The sequence below is a fragment of the Pecten maximus genome, chromosome 15 (genome assembly GCF_902652985.1).
Source record: "Pecten maximus chromosome 15, xPecMax1.1, whole genome shotgun sequence".
NCBI classification, from domain to species: domain Eukaryota; kingdom Metazoa; phylum Mollusca; class Bivalvia; order Pectinida; family Pectinidae; genus Pecten; species Pecten maximus.
Window position 1 is genome coordinate 10880536 of NC_047029.1, and position 20838 is coordinate 10901373.

At 35.0% G+C, this 20838-nt stretch overlaps 1 protein-coding gene across 1 annotated transcript in view; it reads right to left on the bottom strand.

Moving 5' to 3' along the window:
* Positions 1 to 7186: 7186 nt before the first annotated feature.
* LOC117344265 (ceramide kinase-like protein) overlaps positions 7187 to 20838 on the bottom strand; it is a 45395-nt gene continuing 31743 nt past the window's right edge. The window contains exons 12-13 of the mRNA XM_033906953.1: positions 7973 to 8253; positions 7187 to 7625 (exon numbers count right to left, since the gene is read on the bottom strand). Of these exons, the coding sequence (XP_033762844.1) occupies positions 7526 to 7625; positions 7973 to 8253 (381 nt within the window). The 3' untranslated portion in view covers positions 7187 to 7525. The remainder of the gene's footprint in view (positions 7626 to 7972; positions 8254 to 20838) is intronic.

Below are 20838 nucleotides of genomic sequence, written 5' to 3' on the forward strand. Positions count from 1 at the left end.
GTCAATTCTACCAATGGTGAAATGAAACATGAAGTATCGTAAATTCTGTTCTTAATTCAGATTGACCATATTCATTGTCGAAGTATTTAAACCTCAGGACACTTTCTATTTGAATGTAAATCATGACGCCGTCAAGCAGCTTTGCATTATTTTGCGAATTCCTGTTGTATCACCACCAGGGAGAGAAATTAAATTTTGTGATAAAAATATTCTACACAAGAGAGATGTTCATTGAGCAATTAATAAATTGTATACATATAATTGTATATTTATACAAATGTCCATGACCTAAGTGTAAACGACATTTAAAGCGTAAAGAGTGAAATTTATTGGCATCTCTAAACAACTGTTATAATATTTTACAAAGATCTGAATGTCAATTCGCTATGGTACCAACTACTTTAAGAACACTCACGGCAAATTACTGCTCTGATATCTATCTATATACCTGCTTCTTGGAAAGAAAAAACAAACTACTATTAGAGACAACTATGGCAGTAATGAAGTTATTTAAGAATTGAACTGCTTTCAGTTGGAAGTTATGGGCTGATGAATGCCAACTGGACAAAAGCAAATTCAATGCATGTTGAATTTGCGTTTGTCCTGTTGGCATTCATCAGTCCATAACTTCCAACTGAAAGCAGTTCAATGCTTATATCTACATTTGACAACGATTTTTAAAAGACTTTATCCAGGAATGTTTGCTCCTGCGATGAATGAACAAATTATCATCGTCAAAAACAGAACAGTCTGTTCAACAGCCATCTTTCGTTATAGCCGACGTGATAATTATGACGTTACAATAATAATGACGTCATAATAAAGGTTTGGAAGTTATGGACTTGTAACCTTCAAGTTAGTTTGGTAAAGATATATAGTGGGGCTGCAGTGTAAATATAATACTATAACAGAAGCATTAAATGCGGTGTGCCTTATTGCATAGACTTATAGACGCATATATAATGTATACCCATGCTTTTTGTATTTAAGTTTGGTAAAATACACTCTAATAACAATTATTTGAGATTTTTATGCATTTGAACATTTTAGAAATATCAGCCATATATGAATATTCACCTTTTCTGACGTATTGTATCATGACAACAAGGAAAGCCGTCTGAAGCAAAAACTGGAAATGTATCAGTATAAGAGATTTTTCAATATATATATATATTTTTTTTTATAGATTTAAGATCCGTTTGTGATTTTGTTTTGATGCAAAAAATTCAACTGTTCAAGACATGGTGTTCAAATCTTGTCATTGCTATATTTTTTAGTGAAATAATTAGCTATCCTCCCAATCTATATTCATGTTTATATGTGCATTATGCTTATTGTAAAGAAACATAAAAGGTGTCGGTAAAGCCAACTTTTTCTTATACATTATTGATTTTATTCATAATGAATATCCTACTGATAATGTTTAACACTGGATCCCTTCTGTTGCTGTTCAGTACCCAAGCATACTTATAACCAACTATACAATTCTTATAACCAATTAAAACCAATCATACAATTATTACAACCAATTATACAGTACTTATAACCAATTATACAGTACTTACAACCAATTATACAATTCCTTAACCAATTATACAATGCCTTAACCAATTATACATTACGTATAACCAATTATATAGTACTTACAACCAATTATATAGTACTTACAACCAATTATACAATACTTTAACCAATTATACATTACGTATAACCAATTATACAGTACTTATAACCAATTATACAATTCCTTAACCAATTATACATTACGTATAACCAATTATACAATTCCTTAACCAATTATACATTACGTATAACCAATTATACATTACGTATAACCAATTATATAGTACTTACAACCAATTATATAGTACTTACAACCAATTATACAGTACTTATAACCAATTATACAATTCCTTAACCAATTATACAATTCCTTAACCAATTATACATTACGTATAACCAATTATACATTACGTATAACCAATTATACAGTACTTATAACCAATTATACAGTACTTATAACCAATTATATAGTACTTATAACCAATTATACAGTACTTATAACCAATTATACAGTACTTATAACCAATTATACAATTCCTTAACCAATTATACAATTCCTTAACCAATTATACATTACGTATAACCAATTATACATTACGTATAACCAATTATATAGTACTTATAACCAATTATACAGTACTTATAACCAATTATACAATACTTATAACCAATTATACAGTACTTATAACCAATTATACAGTACTTATAACCAATTATACAATTCCTTAACCAATTATACAATTCCTTAACCAATTATACATTACGTATAACCAATTATATAGTACTTACAACCAATTATATAGTACTTACAACCAATTATACAATACTTATAACCAATTATACAGTACTTATAACCAATTATACAGTACTCATAACCAATTATACAGTACTCATAACCAATTATACAGTACTTATAACCAATTATACAATACTTATAACCAATTATACAGTACTTATAACCAATTATACAGTACTTATAACCAATTATATAGTACTTATAACCAATTATATAGTACTTACAACCAATTATACAGTACTTATAACCAATTATACAATACTTATAACCAATTATACAGTACTTATAACCAATTATACAATACTTATAACCAATTATAGTACTTATAACCAATTATACAGTACTTATAACAAATTATACAGTACTTATAACCAATTATACAATACTTATAACCAATTATACAATACTTATAACCAATTATACAATACTTATAACCAATTATATAGTACTATAACCAATTATACAGTACTTATATACAATTATACAGTACTTATAACCAATTATACAATACTTATAACCAATTATACAGTACTTATTACCAATTATACAGTACTTATAACCAATTATACAGTACTTATAACCAATTATACAGTACTTATAACCAATTATATAGTACTTATAACCAATTATATAGTACTTATAACCAATTATACAGTACTTATAACCAATTATACAGTACTTATAACCAATTATACAATTCTTATTACCAATTATACAATACTTATAACCAATTATACAGTACTTATAACCAATTATACAGTACTTATAACCAATTATACAATACTTATAACCAATTATACAGTACTTATAACCAATTATACAATTCTTATTACCAATTATACAGTACTTATAACCAATTATACAGTACTTATAACCAATTATACAGTACTTATAACCAATTATACAATTCTTATTACCAATTATACAGTACTTATAACCAATTATACAGTACTTATAACCAATTATACAGTACTTATAACCAATTATACAGTACTTATAACCAATTATACAATTATTATTACCAATTATACAGTACTTATAACCAATTATACAGTACTTATAACCAATTATACAATTCTTATTACCAATTATACAGTACTTATAACCAATTATACAGTACTTATAACCAATTATACAGTACTTATAACCAATTATACAATTCTTATTACCAATTATACAGTACTTATAACCAATTATACAGTACTTATAACCAATTATACAGTACTTATAACCAATTATACAGTACTTATTACCAATTATACAGTACTTATAACCAATTATACAGTACTTATAACCAATTATACAGTACTTATAACCAATTATACAGTACTTATAACCAATTATACAGTACTTATAACCAATTATACAGTACTTATTACCAATTATACAGTACTTATAACCAATTATACAGTACTTATAACCAATTATACAGTACTTATAACCAATTATACAGTACTTATAACCAATTATACAGTACTTATAACCAATTATACAGTACTTATAACCAATTATACAGTACTTATAACCAATTATACAGTACTTATAACCAATTATACAATACTTATAACCAATTATACAGTACTATAACCAATTATACAGTACTTATAACCAATTATACAGTACTTATAACCAATTATACAGTACTTATAACCAATTATACAATTCCTTAACCAATTATACAGTACTTATAACCAATTATACAGTACTTATAACCAATTATACAGTACTTATAACCAATTATACAGTACTTATAACCAATTATACAATACTTATAACCAATTATACAGTACTTATAACCAATTATACAGTACTTATAACCAATTATACAGTACTTATAACCAATTATACAGTACTTATAACCAATTATACAGTACTTATAACCAATTATACAGTACTTATAACCAATTATACAGTACTTATAACCAATTATACAGTACTTATAACCAATTATACAGTACTTATAACCAATTATACAGTACTTATAACCAATTATACAGTACTTATAACCAATTATACAGTACTTATAACCAATTATACAAGTACTTATAACCAATTATACAATACTTATAACCAATTATACAGTACTTATAACCAATTATACAGTACTTATAACCAATTATACAGTACTTATAACCAATTATACAGTACTTATAACCAATTATACAGTACTTATAACCAATTATACAGTACTTATAACCAATTATACAGTACTTATAACCAATTATACAGTACTTATAACCAATTATACAGTACTTATAACCAATTATACAGTACTTATAACCAATTATACAGTACTTATAACCAATTATACAGTACTTATAACCAATTATACAGTACTTATAACCAATTATACAGTACTTATAACCAATTATACAGTACTTATAACCAATTATATAGTACTTATAACCAATTATACAGTACTTATAACCAATTATACAGTACTTATAACCAATTATACAGTACTTATAACCAATTATACAGTACTTATAACCAATTATACAGTACTTATAACCAATTATACAGTACTTATAACCAATTATACAGTACTTATAACCAATTATACAGTACTTATAACCAATTATACAGTACTTATAACCAATTATACAGTACTTATAACCAATTATACAGTACTTATAACCAATTATACAGTACTTATAACCAATTATACAGTACTTATAACCAATTATACAGTACTTATAACCAATTATACAGTACTTATAACCAATTATACAGTACTTATAACCAATTATACAGTACTTACAACCAATTATACAGTACTTATAACCAATTATACAGTACTTATAACCAATTATACAGTACTTATAACCAATTATACAGTACTTATAACCAATTATACAGTACTTATAACCAATTATACAGTACTTATAACCAATTATACAGTACTTATAACCAATTATACAGTACTTATAACCAATTATACAGTACTTATAACCAATTATACAGTACTTATAACCAATTATACAGTACTTATAACCAATTATACAGTACTTATAACCAATTATACAGTACTTATAACCAATTATACAGTACTTATAACCAATTATACAGTACTTATAACCAATTATACAGTACTTATAACCAATTATACAGTACTTATAACCAATTATACAGTACTTATAACCAATTATACAGTACTTATAACCAATTATACAGTACTTATAACCAATTATACAGTACTTATAACCAATTATACAGTACTTATAACCAATTATACAGTACTTATAACCAATTATACAGTACTTATAACCAATTATACAGTACTTATAACCAATTATACAGTACTTATAACCAATTATACAGTACTTATAACCAATTATACAGTACTTATAACCAATTATACAGTACTTATAACCAATTATACAGTACTTATAACCAATTATATAGTACTTACAACCAATTATATAGTACTTACAACCAATTATACAGTACGTATAACCAATTATACAGTACTTATAACCAATTATACAATACTTATAACCAATTATACAAGTACTTATAACCAATTATACAGTACTTATAACCAATTATACAGTACTTATAACCAATTATACAGTACTTATAACCAATTATATAGTACTTATAACCAATTATACAGTACTTATAACCAATTATACAGTACTTATAACCAATTATACAGTACTTATAAACCAATTATACAGTACTTATAACCAATTATACAGTACTTATAACCAATTATACAGTACTTATAACCAATTATACAGTACTTATACCAATTATACAGTACTTATAACCAATTATACAGTACTTATAACCAATTATACAATACTTATAACCAATTATACAGTACTTATAACCAATTATACAGTACTTATAACCAATTATACAGTACTTATAACCAATTATACAGTACTTATAACCAATTATACAGTACTTATAACCAATTATACAGTACTTATAACCAATTATACAGTACTTATAACCAATTATACAGTACTTATAACCAATTATACAGTACTATAACCAATTATACAGTACTTATAACCAATTATACAGTACTTATAACCAATTATACAGTACTTATACCAATTATACAGTACTTATAACCAATTATACAGTACTTATAACCAATTATACAGTACTTATAACCAATTATACAGTACTTATAACCAATTATACAGTACTTATAACCAATTATACAATACTTATAACCAATTATACAGTACTTATAACCAATTATACAGTACTTATAACCAATTATACAGTACTTATAACCAATTATACAGTACTTATAACCAATTATACAGTACTTATAACCAATTATACAGTACTTATAACCAATTATACAGTACTTATAACCAATTATACAGTACTTATAACCAATTATACAGTACTTATAACCAATTATACAGTACTTATAACCAATTATACAATTCCTTATAACCAATTATACAGTACTTATAACCAATTATACAGTACTTATAACCAATTATACAGTACTTATAACCAATTATACAGTACTTATAACCAATTATACAATACTTATAACCAATTATACAGTACTTATAACCAATTATATAGTACTTATAACCAATTATACAATTCCTTATAACCAATTATACAGTACTTATAACCAATTATACAGTACTTATAACCAATTATACAGTACTTATAACCAATTATACAGTACTTATAACCAATTATACAGTACTTATAACCAATTATACAGTACTTATAACCAATTATACAGTACTTATAACCAATTATACAGTACTTATAACCAATTATACAGTACTTATAACCAATTATACAGTACTTATAACCAATTATACAGTACTTATAACCAATTATACAGTACTCATAACCAATTATACAGTACTTATAACCAATTATATAGTACTTATAACCAATTATACAGTACTCATAACCAATTATACAATTCTTATTACCAATTATACAATTCTTATTGCCAATTATACAGTATTTATAACTGTGTTGAAGCAATAATGGTATGTCTCCCTGGTTGTAACGACATATATACAGGTTTTATCTAGATATTTTATAGAGAGAAATCACACAACCACAACACTGATGTGAGAAAATTAGACCAGTTTTGGAATGAATGCTGAAAGATGAACTTTTGACACACCGTAATGGTAGGTTTCGATGGGAGGGTGTAGATGCCTGTCAGCCCATCAAGGACAGACAAAATACTGGAGAGTCCGTGAACACATGGGTATACGGTGATATTCCGAGACCACTGATCTTTATCAGACCATGGTGAACCCTGAAAAACGAAATAAAAAAAAATTGTTACAAAAACGTTATTACATGTCAATGACCTGTAAAAAAACCATACAATCTCGAGCAGCAATCTTACTTTCTTTTTGGTAGGATTTCATAATTTCTTTCAAGATCAAATCATCTTAAAGGTAGTTTTAATTGCAAAGTATAATGTAGAGCATTTTTGATAAAAAATTGACAGTTGCTTCCAGACACATGATATTTAAACTGAAGGCTATCATCATTTTCAGTATAAATATGAACTGATGAAAATAAATTATTAATTTATTCCAATTCACAATCTTTCAAAGGGTTTTAATACAGTATAAAACCGATCGACAGAATACTGACCTAAAACTGAGTTCCTGTTCATTACAAATTTCATTATCGATATTCCACACAGATCTAGACTTTGATGCTTCTTTCTCTTTTACTTTCTCTTCTTTTTTTATCTGTTTCGTTTTTCTCTTCAGTTTGTCTTTCTCTGCAAAGGTCATCCGGTACTGCGGTCCAACCAGTTGCTTTTCTTGCTGAGCTGTGTTGATGATCACATCTCCATTTTTTATTTTTGTCCGGCTCCCAGCAGATCCACGGCTACTTCCAGCTGAATTTCTGTTAGTTCCACCAGACCCCTGTGGAAGAATAAAAAAGAAATTCCAACTCAATCAGATGTTTTACTTGTTTTGTTTACTTTGTAATAATAAATGTAAGCAAAATAGTACTAATTTCACTTTTACTAAATCATTGTGAAAATATGTAGAAACGGACATACCACCAGCTATTTAACTTGTGTAATTAGGTAGACTGACATACTGACACGCTATGTTAGCTGTGTAATTAGGTAGACTTGGACATACTGACACGCTATGTTACCTGTGTAATAAGGTAGACTGACATACTGATACACTATGTTACCTGTGTAATAAGGTAGACTGACATACTGACACGCTATGTTACCTGTGTAATTAGGTAGACTCGGACATACTGACACGCTATGTTACCTGTGTAATAAGGTAGACTGACATACTGATACACTATGTTACCTGTGTAATTAGGTAGACTCGGACATACTGACACGCTATGTTACCTGTGTAATTAGGTAGACTCGGACATACTGACTCGCTATGTTACCTGTGTAATTAGGTAGATTCTGACATATTGACACGCTATGTTACCGGTGTAATTAGGTAGACTGACATATTGACACGCTTTGTTACCTGTGTAATTAGGTAGACTGGGACATACTGACACGCTATGTTACCTGTGTAATTAGGTAGACTCGGACATACTGACACGCTATGTTACCTGTGTAATAAGGTAGACTGACATACTGACACGCTATGTTACCTGTGTAATTAGGTAGACTCGGACATACTGACACGCTATGTTACCTGTGTAATAAGGTAGACTGACATACTGATACACTATGTTACCTGTGTAATTAGGTAGACTGGGACATACTGACACGCTATGTTACCTGTGTAATAAGGTAGACTGACATACTGATACACTATGTTACCTGTGTAATTAGGTAGACTTGGATATACTGACACGCTACTTGGTACTATACTGACCACGCTATGTACCTGTGTAATAAGGTAGACTGACATACTGACACGCTATGTTACCTGTGTAATAAGGTAGACTGACATACTGACACGCTTTGTTACCTGTGTAATTAGGTAGACTGACATACTGACACGCTTTGTTACCTGTGTAATTAGGTAGACTCAGACATACTGACACACTATGTTACCTGTGTAATTAGGTAGACTGGGACATACTGACACGCTATGTTACCTGTGTAATTAGGTAGACTCAGACATACTGACACACTATGTTACCTGTGTAATAAGGTAGACTCAGACATACTGACACACTTTTGTTACCTGTGTAATAAGGTAGACTGACATACTGACACGCTTTGTTACCTGTGTAATTAGGTAGACTGGGACATACTGACACGCTATGTTACCTGTGTAATTAGGTAGACTGGGACATACTGACACGCTTTGTTACCTGTGTAATTAGGTAGACTGGGACATACTGACACGCTTTGTTACCTGTGTAATTAGGTAGACTCGGACATACTGACACGCTATGTTACCTGTGTAATTAGGTAGACTGGGACATACTGACACGCTATGTTACCTGTGTAATTAGGTAGACTCAGACATACTAACACACTATGTTATCTGTGTAATTAGGTAGACTGGGACATATTGACACGCTTTGTTCCCTGTGTAATTAGGTAGACTGACATACTGACACGCTATGTTACCTGTGTAATTAGGTAGACTGGGACATACTGACACGCTATGTTACCTGTGTAATTAGGTAGACTGGGACATACTGACACGCTTTGTTACCTGTGTAATTAGGTAGACTGGGACATACTGACACGCTATGTTACCTGTGTAATTAGGTAGACTTGGATATAATGACACGCTATGTTACCTGTGTAATTAGGTAGACTGACATACTGACACGCTTTGTTACCTGTGTAATTAGGTAGACTCAGACATACTGACACACTATGTTACCTGTGAAATTAGGTAGACTTGGACATACTGACACGCTTTGTTACCTGTGTAATTAGGTAGACTGGGACATACTGACACGCTATGTTACCTGTGTAATTAGGTAGACTCAGACATACTGACACACTATGTTACCTGTGTAATTAGGTAGACTGACACACTGACACGCTATGTTACCTGTGTAATTAGGTAGACTCGGACACACTGACACGTTATGTTACCTGTGTAATTAGGTAGACTCGGACATACTGACACGCTATGTTACCTGTATAATTAGGTAGACTCGGACATACTGACACGCTATGTTACCTGTGTAATTAGGTAGACTCGGACATACTGACACGCTATGTTACCTGTGTAATTAGGTAGACTCGGACATACTGACACGCTATGTTACCTGTGTAATTAGGTAGACTCGGACATACTGACACGCTATGTTACCTGTATAATTAGGTAGACTCGGACATACTGACACGCTATGTTACCTGTGTAATTAGGTAGACTCGGACATACAGACACGCTATGTTACCTGTATAATTAGCTAGACTGGGACATACTGACACGCTATGTTACCTGTGTAATTAGGTCGACTTGGATATAATGACACACTATGTTACCTGTGTAATTAGGTAGACTCGGACACACTGACACGCTATGTTACCTGTATAATTAGGTAGACTGGGACATACTGACACGCTTTGTTACCTGTGTAATTAGGTAGACTCGGACATACTGACACGCTATGTTACCTGTGTAATTAGGTAGACTGGGACATACTGACACGCTATGTTACCTGTGTAATTAGGTAGACTCAGACATACTGACACACTATGTTATCTGTGTAATTAGGTAGACTGGGACATACTGACACGCTTTGTTCCCTGTGTAATTAGGTAGACTGACATACTGACACACTATGTTACCTGTGTAATAAGGTAGACTGACATACTGACACGCTATGTTACCTGTGTAATTAGGTAGACTCAGACATACTGACACACTATGTTACCTGTGAAATTAGGTAGACTGGGACATACTGACACGCTTTGTTACCTGTGTAATTAGGTAGACTCAGACATACTGACACACTATGTTACCTGTGAAATTAGGTAGACTGGGACATACTGACACGCTTTGTTACCTGTGTAATTAGGTAGACTCAGACATACTGACACACTATGTTACCTGTGAAATTAGGTAGACTGGGACATACTGACACGCTTTGTTACCTGTGAAATTAGGTAGACTGGGACATACTGACACGCTTTGTTACCTGTGTAATTAGGTAGACTCAGACATACTGACACGCTTTGTTACCTGTGTAATTAGGTAGACTTGGACAGATTGACACGCTATGTTACCTGTGTAATTAGGTAGACTTGGATATAATGACACGCTATGTTACATGTGTAATTAGGTAGACTGACATACTGATACACTATGTTACCTGTGTAATAAGGTAGACTGACATACTGACACGCTATGTTACCTGTGTAATTAGGTAGACTCGGACATACTGACACGCTATGTTACCTGTGTAATAAGGTAGACTGACATACTGATACACTATGTTACCTGTGTAATTAGGTAGACTCGGACATACTGACACGCTATGTTACCTGTGTAATTAGGTAGACTCGGACATACTGACTCGCTATGTTACCTGTGTAATTAGGTAGATTCTGACATATTGACACGCTATGTTACCGGTGTAATTAGGTAGACTGACATATTGACACGCTTTGTTACCTGTGTAATTAGGTAGACTGGGACATACTGACACGCTATGTTACCTGTGTAATTAGGTAGACTCGGACATACTGACACGCTATGTTACCTGTGTAATAAGGTAGACTGACATACTGACACGCTATGTTACCTGTGTAATTAGGTAGACTCGGACATACTGACACGCTATGTTACCTGTGTAATTAGGTAGACTCGGACATACTGACACGCTATGTTACCTGTATAATTAGGTAGACTCGGACATACTGACACGCTATGTTACCTGTGTAATTAGGTAGACTCGGACATACTGACACGCTATGTTACCTGTATAATTAGGTAGACTCGGACATACTGACACGCTATGATACCTGTGTAATTAGGTAGACTCGGACATACTGACACGCTATGTTACCTGTATAATTAGCTAGACTGGGACATACTGACACGCTATGTTACCTGTGTAATTAGGTCGACTTGGATATAATGACACACTATGTTACCTGTGTAATTAGGTAGACTCGGACACACTGACACGCTATGTTACCTGTATAATTAGGTAGACTGGGACATACTGACACGCTTTGTTACCTGTGTAATTAGGTAGACTCGGACATACTGACACGCTATGTTACCTGTGTAATTAGGTAGACTGGGACATACTGACACGCTATGTTACCTGTGTAATTAGGTAGACTCAGACATACTGACACACTATGTTATCTGTGTAATTAGGTAGACTGGGACATACTGACACGCTTTGTTCCCTGTGTAATTAGGTAGACTGACATACTGACACACTATGTTACCTGTGTAATAAGGTAAACTGACATACTGACACGCTATGTTACCTGTGTAATTAGGTAGACTGGGACATACTGACACGCTATGTTACCTGTGTAATTAGGTAGACTGGGACATACTGACACGCTTTGTTACCTGTGTAATTAGGTAGACTCAGACATACTGACACACTATGTTACCTGTGAAATTAGGTAGACTGGGACATACTGACACGCTATGTTACCTGTGTAATTAGGTAGACTGGGACATACTGACACGCTATGTTACCTGTGAAATTAGGTAGACTGGGACATACTGACACGCTTTGTTACCTGTGAAATTAGGTAGACTGGGACATACTGACACGCTTTGTTACCTGTGTAATTAGGTAGACTCAGACATACTGACACGCTTTGTTACCTGTGTAATTAGGTAGACTTGGACAGATTGACACGCTATGTTACCTGTGTAATTAGGTAGACTTGGATATAATGACACGCTATGTTACCTGTGTAATTAGGTAGACTGACATACTGATACACTATGTTACCTGTGTAATAAGGTAGACTGACATACTGACACGCTATGTTACCTGTGTAATTAGGTAGACTCGGACATACTGACACGCTATGTTACCTGTGTAATAAGGTAGACTGACATACTGATACACTATGTTACCTGTGTAATTAGGTAGACTCGGACATACTGACACGCTATGTTACCTGTGTAATTAGGTAGACTCGGACATATTGACTCGCTATGTTACCTGTGTAATTAGGTAGATTCTGACATATTGACACGCTATGTTACCGGTGTAATTAGGTAGACTGACATATTGACACGCTTTGTTACCTGTGTAATTAGGTAGACTGGGACATACTGACACGCTATGTTACCTGTGTAATTAGGTAGACTCGGACATACTGACACGCTATGTTACCTGTGTAATAAGGTAGACTGACATACTGACACGCTATGTTACCTGTGTAATTAGGTAGACTCGGACATACTGACACGCTATGTTACCTGTGTAATAAGGTAGACTGACATACTGATACACTATGTTACCTGTGTAATTAGGTAGACTGGGACATACTGACACGCTATGTTACCTGTGTAATAAGGTAGACTGACATACTGATACACTATGTTACCTGTGTAATTAGGTAGACTTGGATATACTGACACGCTATGTTACCTGTGTAATAAGGTAGACTGACATACTGACACGCTATGTTACCTGTGTAATAAGGTAGACTGACATACTGACACGCTTTGTTACCTGTGTAATTAGGTAGACTGACATACTGACACGCTTTGTTACCTGTGTAATTAGGTAGACTCAGACATACTGACACACTATGTTACCTGTGTAATTAGGTAGACTGGGACATACTGACACGCTATGTTACCTGTGTAATAAGGTAGACTCAGACATACTGACACACTATGTTACCTGTGTAATAAGGTAGACTCAGACATACTGACACACTATGTTACCTGTGTAATAAGGTAGACTGACATACTGACACGCTTTGTTACCTGTGTAATTAGGTAGACTGGGACATACTGACACGCTATGTTACCTGTGTAATTAGGTAGACTGGGACATACTGACACGCTTTGTTACCTGTGTAATTAGGTAGACTCGGACATACTGACACGCTATGTTACCTGTGTAATTAGGTAGACTGGGACATACTGACACGCTATGTTACCTGTGTAATTAGGTAGACTCAGACATACTAACACACTATGTTATCTGTGTAATTAGGTAGACTGGGACATATTGACACGCTTTGTTCCCTGTGTAATTAGGTAGACTGACATACTGACACACTATGTTACCTGTGTAATAAGGTAGACTGACATACTGACACGCTATGTTACCTGTGTAATTAGGTAGACTGGGACATACTGACACGCTATGTTACCTGTGTAATTAGGTAGACTGGGACATACTGACACGCTTTGTTACCTGTGTAATTAGGTAGACTGGGACATACTGACACGCTATGTTACCTGTGTAATTAGGTAGACTCAGACATACTGACACACTATGTTACCTGTGAAATTAGGTAGACTGGGACATACTGACACGCTTTGTTACCTGTGTAATTAGGTAGACTCAGACATACTGACACACTATGTTACCTGTGAAATTAGGTAGACTGGGACATACTGACACGCTTTGTTACCTGTGTAATTAGGTAGACTCAGACATACTGACACACTATGTTACCTGTGAAATTAGGTAGACTGGGACATACTGACACGCTTTGTTACCTGTGAAATTAGGTAGACTGGGACATACTGACACGCTTTGTTACCTGTGTAATTAGGTAGACTCAGACATACTGACACGCTTTGTTACCTGTGTAATTAGGTAGACTTGGACAGATTGACACGCTATGTTACCTGTGTAATTAGGTAGACTTGGATATAATGACACGCTATGTTACCTGTGTAATTAGGTAGACTGACATACTGACACGCTTTGTTACCTGTGTAATTAGGTAGACTCAGACATACTGACACACTATGTTACCTGTGAAATTAGGTAGACTGGGACATACTGACACGCTTTGTTACCTGTGTAATTAGGTAGACTGGGACATACTGACACGCTATGTTACCTGTGTAATTAGGTAGACTCAGACATACTGACACACTATGTTACCTGTGTAATTAGGTAGACTGACACACTGACACGCTATGTTACCTGTGTAATTAGGTAGACTCGGACACACTGACACGTTATGTTACCTGTGTAATTAGGTAGACTCGGACATACTGACACGCTATGTTACCTGTATAATTAGGTAGACTCGGACATACTGACACGCTATGTTACCTGTGTAATTAGGTAGACTCGGACATACTGACACGCTATGTTACCTGTATAATTAGGTAGACTCGGACATACTGACACGCTATGTTACCTGTGTAATTAGGTAGACTCGGACATACTGACACGCTATGTTACCTGTATAATTAGGTAGACTCGGACATACTGACACGCTATGTTACCTGTGTAATTAGGTAGACTCGGACATACTGACACGCTATGTTACCTGTATAATTAGCTAGACTGGGACATACTGACACGCTATGTTACCTGTGTAATTAGGTCGACTTGGATATAATGACACACTATGTTACCTGTGTAATTAGGTAGACTCGGACACACTGACACGCTATGTTACCTGTATAATTAGGTAGACTGGGACATACTGACACGCTTTGTTACCTGTGTAATTAGGTAGACTCGGACATACTGACACGCTATGTTACCTGTGTAATTAGGTAGACTGGGACATACTGACACGCTATGTTACCTGTGTAATTAGGTAGACTCAGACATACTGACACACTATGTTATCTGTGTAATTAGGTAGACTGGGACATACTGACACGCTTTGTTCCCTGTGTAATTAGGTAGACTGACATACTGACACACTATGTTACCTGTGTAATAAGGTAGACTGACATACTGACACGCTATGTTACCTGTGTAATTAGGTAGACTGGGACATACTGACACGCTATGTTACCTGTGTAATTAGGTAGACTGGGACATACTGACACGCTTTGTTACCTGTGTAATTAGGTAGACTCAGACATACTGACACACTATGTTACCTGTGAAATTAGGTAGACTGGGACATACTGACACGCTTTGTTACCTGTGTAATTAGGTAGACTCAGACATACTGACACACTATGTTACCTGTGAAATTAGGTAGACTGGGACATACTGACACGCTTTGTTACCTGTGAAATTAGGTAGACTGGGACATACTGACACGCTTTGTTACCTGTGTAATTAGGTAGACTCAGACATACTGACACGCTTTGTTACCTGTGTAATTAGGTAGACTTGGACAGATTGACACGCTATGTTACCTGTGTAATTAGGTAGACTTGGATATAATGACACGCTATGTTACCTGTGTAATTAGGTAGACTGACATACTGACACGCTTTGTTACCTGTGTAATTAGGTAGACTGGGACATACTGACACACTATGTTACCTGTGAAATTAGGTAGACTGGGACATACTGACACGCTTTGTTACCTGTGTAATTAGGTAGACTGGGACATACTGACACGCTATGTTACCTGTGTAATTAGGTAGACTCAGACATACTGACACACTATGTTACCTGTGTAATTAGGTAGACTGACACACTGACACGCTATGTTACCTGTGTAATTAGGTAGACTCGGACACACTGACACGTTATGTTACCTGTGTAATTAGGTAGACTCGGACATACTGACACGCTATGTTACCTGTATAATTAGGTAGACTCGGACATACTGACACGCTATGTTACCTGTGTAATTAGGTAGACTCGGACATACTGACATGCTATGTTACCTGTATAATTAGGTAGACTCGGACATACTGACACGCTATGTTACCTGTGTAATTAGGTAGACTCGGACATACTGACACGCTATGTTACCTGTATAATTAGGTAGACTCGGACATACTGACACGCTATGTTACCTGTGTAATTAGGTAGACTCGGACATACTGACACGCTATGTTACCTGTATAATTAGGTAGACTCGGACATACTGACACGCTATGTTACCTGTGTAATTAGGTAGACTCGGACATACTGACACGCTATGTTACCTGTATAATTAGCTAGACTGGGACATACTGACACGCTATGTTACCTGTGTAATTAGGTCGACTTGGATATAATGACACACTATGTTACCTGTGTAATTAGGTAGACTCGGACACACTGACACGCTATGTTACCTGTATAATTAGGTAGACTGGGACATACTGACACGCTTTGTTACCTGTGTAATTAGGTAGACTCGGACATACTGACACGCTATGTTACCTGTGTAATTAGGTAGACTGGGACATACTGACACGCTATGTTACCTGTGTAATTAGGTAGACTCAGACATACTGACACACTATGTTATCTGTGTAATTAGGTAGACTGGGACATACTGACACGCTTTGTTCCCTGTGTAATTAGGTAGACTGACATACTGACACACTATGTTACCTGTGTAATAAGGTAGACTGACATACTGACACGCTATGTTACCTGTGTAATTAGGTAGACTGGGACATACTGACACGCTATGTTACCTGTGTAATTAGGTAGACTGGGACATACTGACACGCTTTGTTACCTGTGTAATTAGGTAGACTCAGACATACTGACACACTATGTTACCTGTGAAATTAGGTAGACTGGGACATACTGACACGCTTTGTTACCTGTGTAATTAGGTAGACTCAGACATACTGACACACTATGTTACCTGTGAAATTAGGTAGACTCAGACATACTGACACGCTTTGTTACCTGTGAAATTAGGTAGACTGGGACATACTGACACGCTTTGTTACCTGTGTAATTAGGTAGACTCAGACATACTGACACGCTTTGTTACCTGTGTAATTAGGTAGACTTGGACAGATTGACACGCTATGTTACCTGTGTAATTAGGTAGACTGGGACATACTGACACGCTTTGTTACCTGTGTAATTAGGTAGACTCAGACATACTGACACACTATGTTACCTGTGAAATTAGGTAGACTGGGACATACTGACACGCTTTGTTACCTGTGTAATTAGGTAGACTCAGACATACTGACACACTATGTTACCTGTGAAATTAGGTAGACTGGGACATACTGACACGCTTTGTTACCTGTGAAATTAGGTAGACTGGGACATACTGACACGCTTTGTTACCTGTGTAATTAGGTAGACTCAGACATACTGACACGCTTTGTTACCTGTGTAATTAGGTAGACTTGGACAGATTGACACGCTATGTTACCTGTGTAATTAGGTAGACTTGGATATAATGACACGCTATGTTACCTGTGTAATTAGGTAGACTGACATACTGATACACTATGTTACCTGTGTAATAAGGTAGACTGACATACTGACACGCTATGTTACCTGTGTAATTAGGTAGACTCGGACATACTGACACGCTATGTTACCTGTGTAATAAGGTAGACTGACATACTGATACACTATGTTACCTGTGTAATTAGGTAGACTCGGACATACTGACACGCTATGTTACCTGTGTAATTAGGTAGACTCGGACATACTGACTCGCTATGTTACCTGTGTAATTAGGTAGATTCTGACATATTGACACGCTATGTTACCGGTGTAATTAGGTAGACTGACATATTGACACGCTTTGTTACCTGTGTAATTAGGTAGACTGGGACATACTGACACGCTATGTTACCTGTGTAATTAGGTAGACTCGGACATACTGACACGCTATGTTACCTGTGTAATAAGGTAGACTGACATACTGACACGCTATGTTACCTGTGTAATTAGGTAGACTCGGACATACTGACACGCTATGTTACCTGTGTAATAAGGTAGACTGACATACTGATACACTATGTTACCTGTGTAATTAGGTAGACTGGGACATACTGACACGCTATGTTACCTGTGTAATAAGGTAGACTGACATACTGATACACTATGTTACCTGTGTAATTAGGTAGACTTGGATATACTGACACGCTATGTTACCTGTGTAATAAGGTAGACTGACATACTGACACGCTATGTTACCTGTGTAATAAGGTAGACTGACATACTGACACGCTTTGTTACCTGTGTAATTAGGTAGACTGACATACTGACACGCTTTGTTACCTGTGTAATTAGGTAGACTCAGACATACTGACACACTATGTTACCTGTGTAATTAGGTAGACTGGGACATACTGACACGCTATGTTACCTGTGTAATAAGGTAGACTCAGACATACTGACACACTATGTTACCTGTGTAATAAGGTAGACTCAGACATACTGACACACTATGTTACCTGTGTAATAAGGTAGACTGACATACTGACACGCTTTGTTACCTGTGTAATTAGGTAGACTGGGACATACTGACACGCTATGTTACCTGTGTAATTAGGTAGACTGGGACATACTGACACGCTTTGTTACCTGTGTAATTAGGTAGACTGGGACATACTGACACGCTTTGTTACCTGTGTAATTAGGTAGACTCGGACATACTGACACACTATGTTACCTGTGTAATTAGGTAGACTGGGACATACTGACACGCTATGTTACCTGTGTAATTAGGTAGACTCAGACATACTAACACACTATGTTATCTGTGTAATTAGGTAGACTGGGACATATTGACACGCTTTGTTCCCTGTGTAATTAGGTAGACTGACATACTGACACACTATGTTACCTGTGTAATAAGGTAGACTGACATACTGACACGCTATGTTACCTGTGTAATTAGGTAGACTGGGACATACTGACACGCTATGTTACCTGTGTAATTAGGTAGACTGGGACATACTGACACGCTTTGTTACCTGTGTAATTAGGTAGACTGGGACATACTGACACGCTATGTTACCTGTGTAATTAGGTAGACTCAGACATACTGACACACTATGTTACCTGTGAAATTAGGTAGACTGGGACATACTGACATGCTTTGTTACCTGTGTAATTAGGTAGACTCAGACATACTGACACACTATGTTACCTGTGAAATTAGGTAGACTGGGACATACTGACACGCTTTGTTACCTGTGTAATTAGGTAGACTCAGACATACTGACACACTATGTTACCTGTGAAATTAGGTAGACTGGGACATACTGACACGCTTTGTTACCTGTGAAATTAGGTAGACTGGGACATACTGACACGCTTTGTTACCTGTGTAATTAGGTAGACTCAGACATACTGACACGCTTTGTTACCTGTGTAATTAGGTAGACTTGGACAGATTGACACGCTATGTTACCTGTGTAATTAGGTAGACTTGGATATAATGACACGCTATGTTACCTGTGTAATTAGGTAGACTGACATACTGACACGCTTTGTTACCTGTGTAATTAGGTAGACTCAGACATACTGACACACTATGTTACCTGTGAAATTAGGTAGACTGGGACATACTGACACGCTTTGTTACCTGTGTAATTAGGTAGACTGGGACATACTGACACGCTATGTTACCTGTGTAATTAGGTAGACTCAGACATACTGACACACTATGTTACCTGTGTAATTAGGTAGACTCGGACACACTGACACGTTATGTTACCTGTGTAATTAGGTAGACTCGGACATAC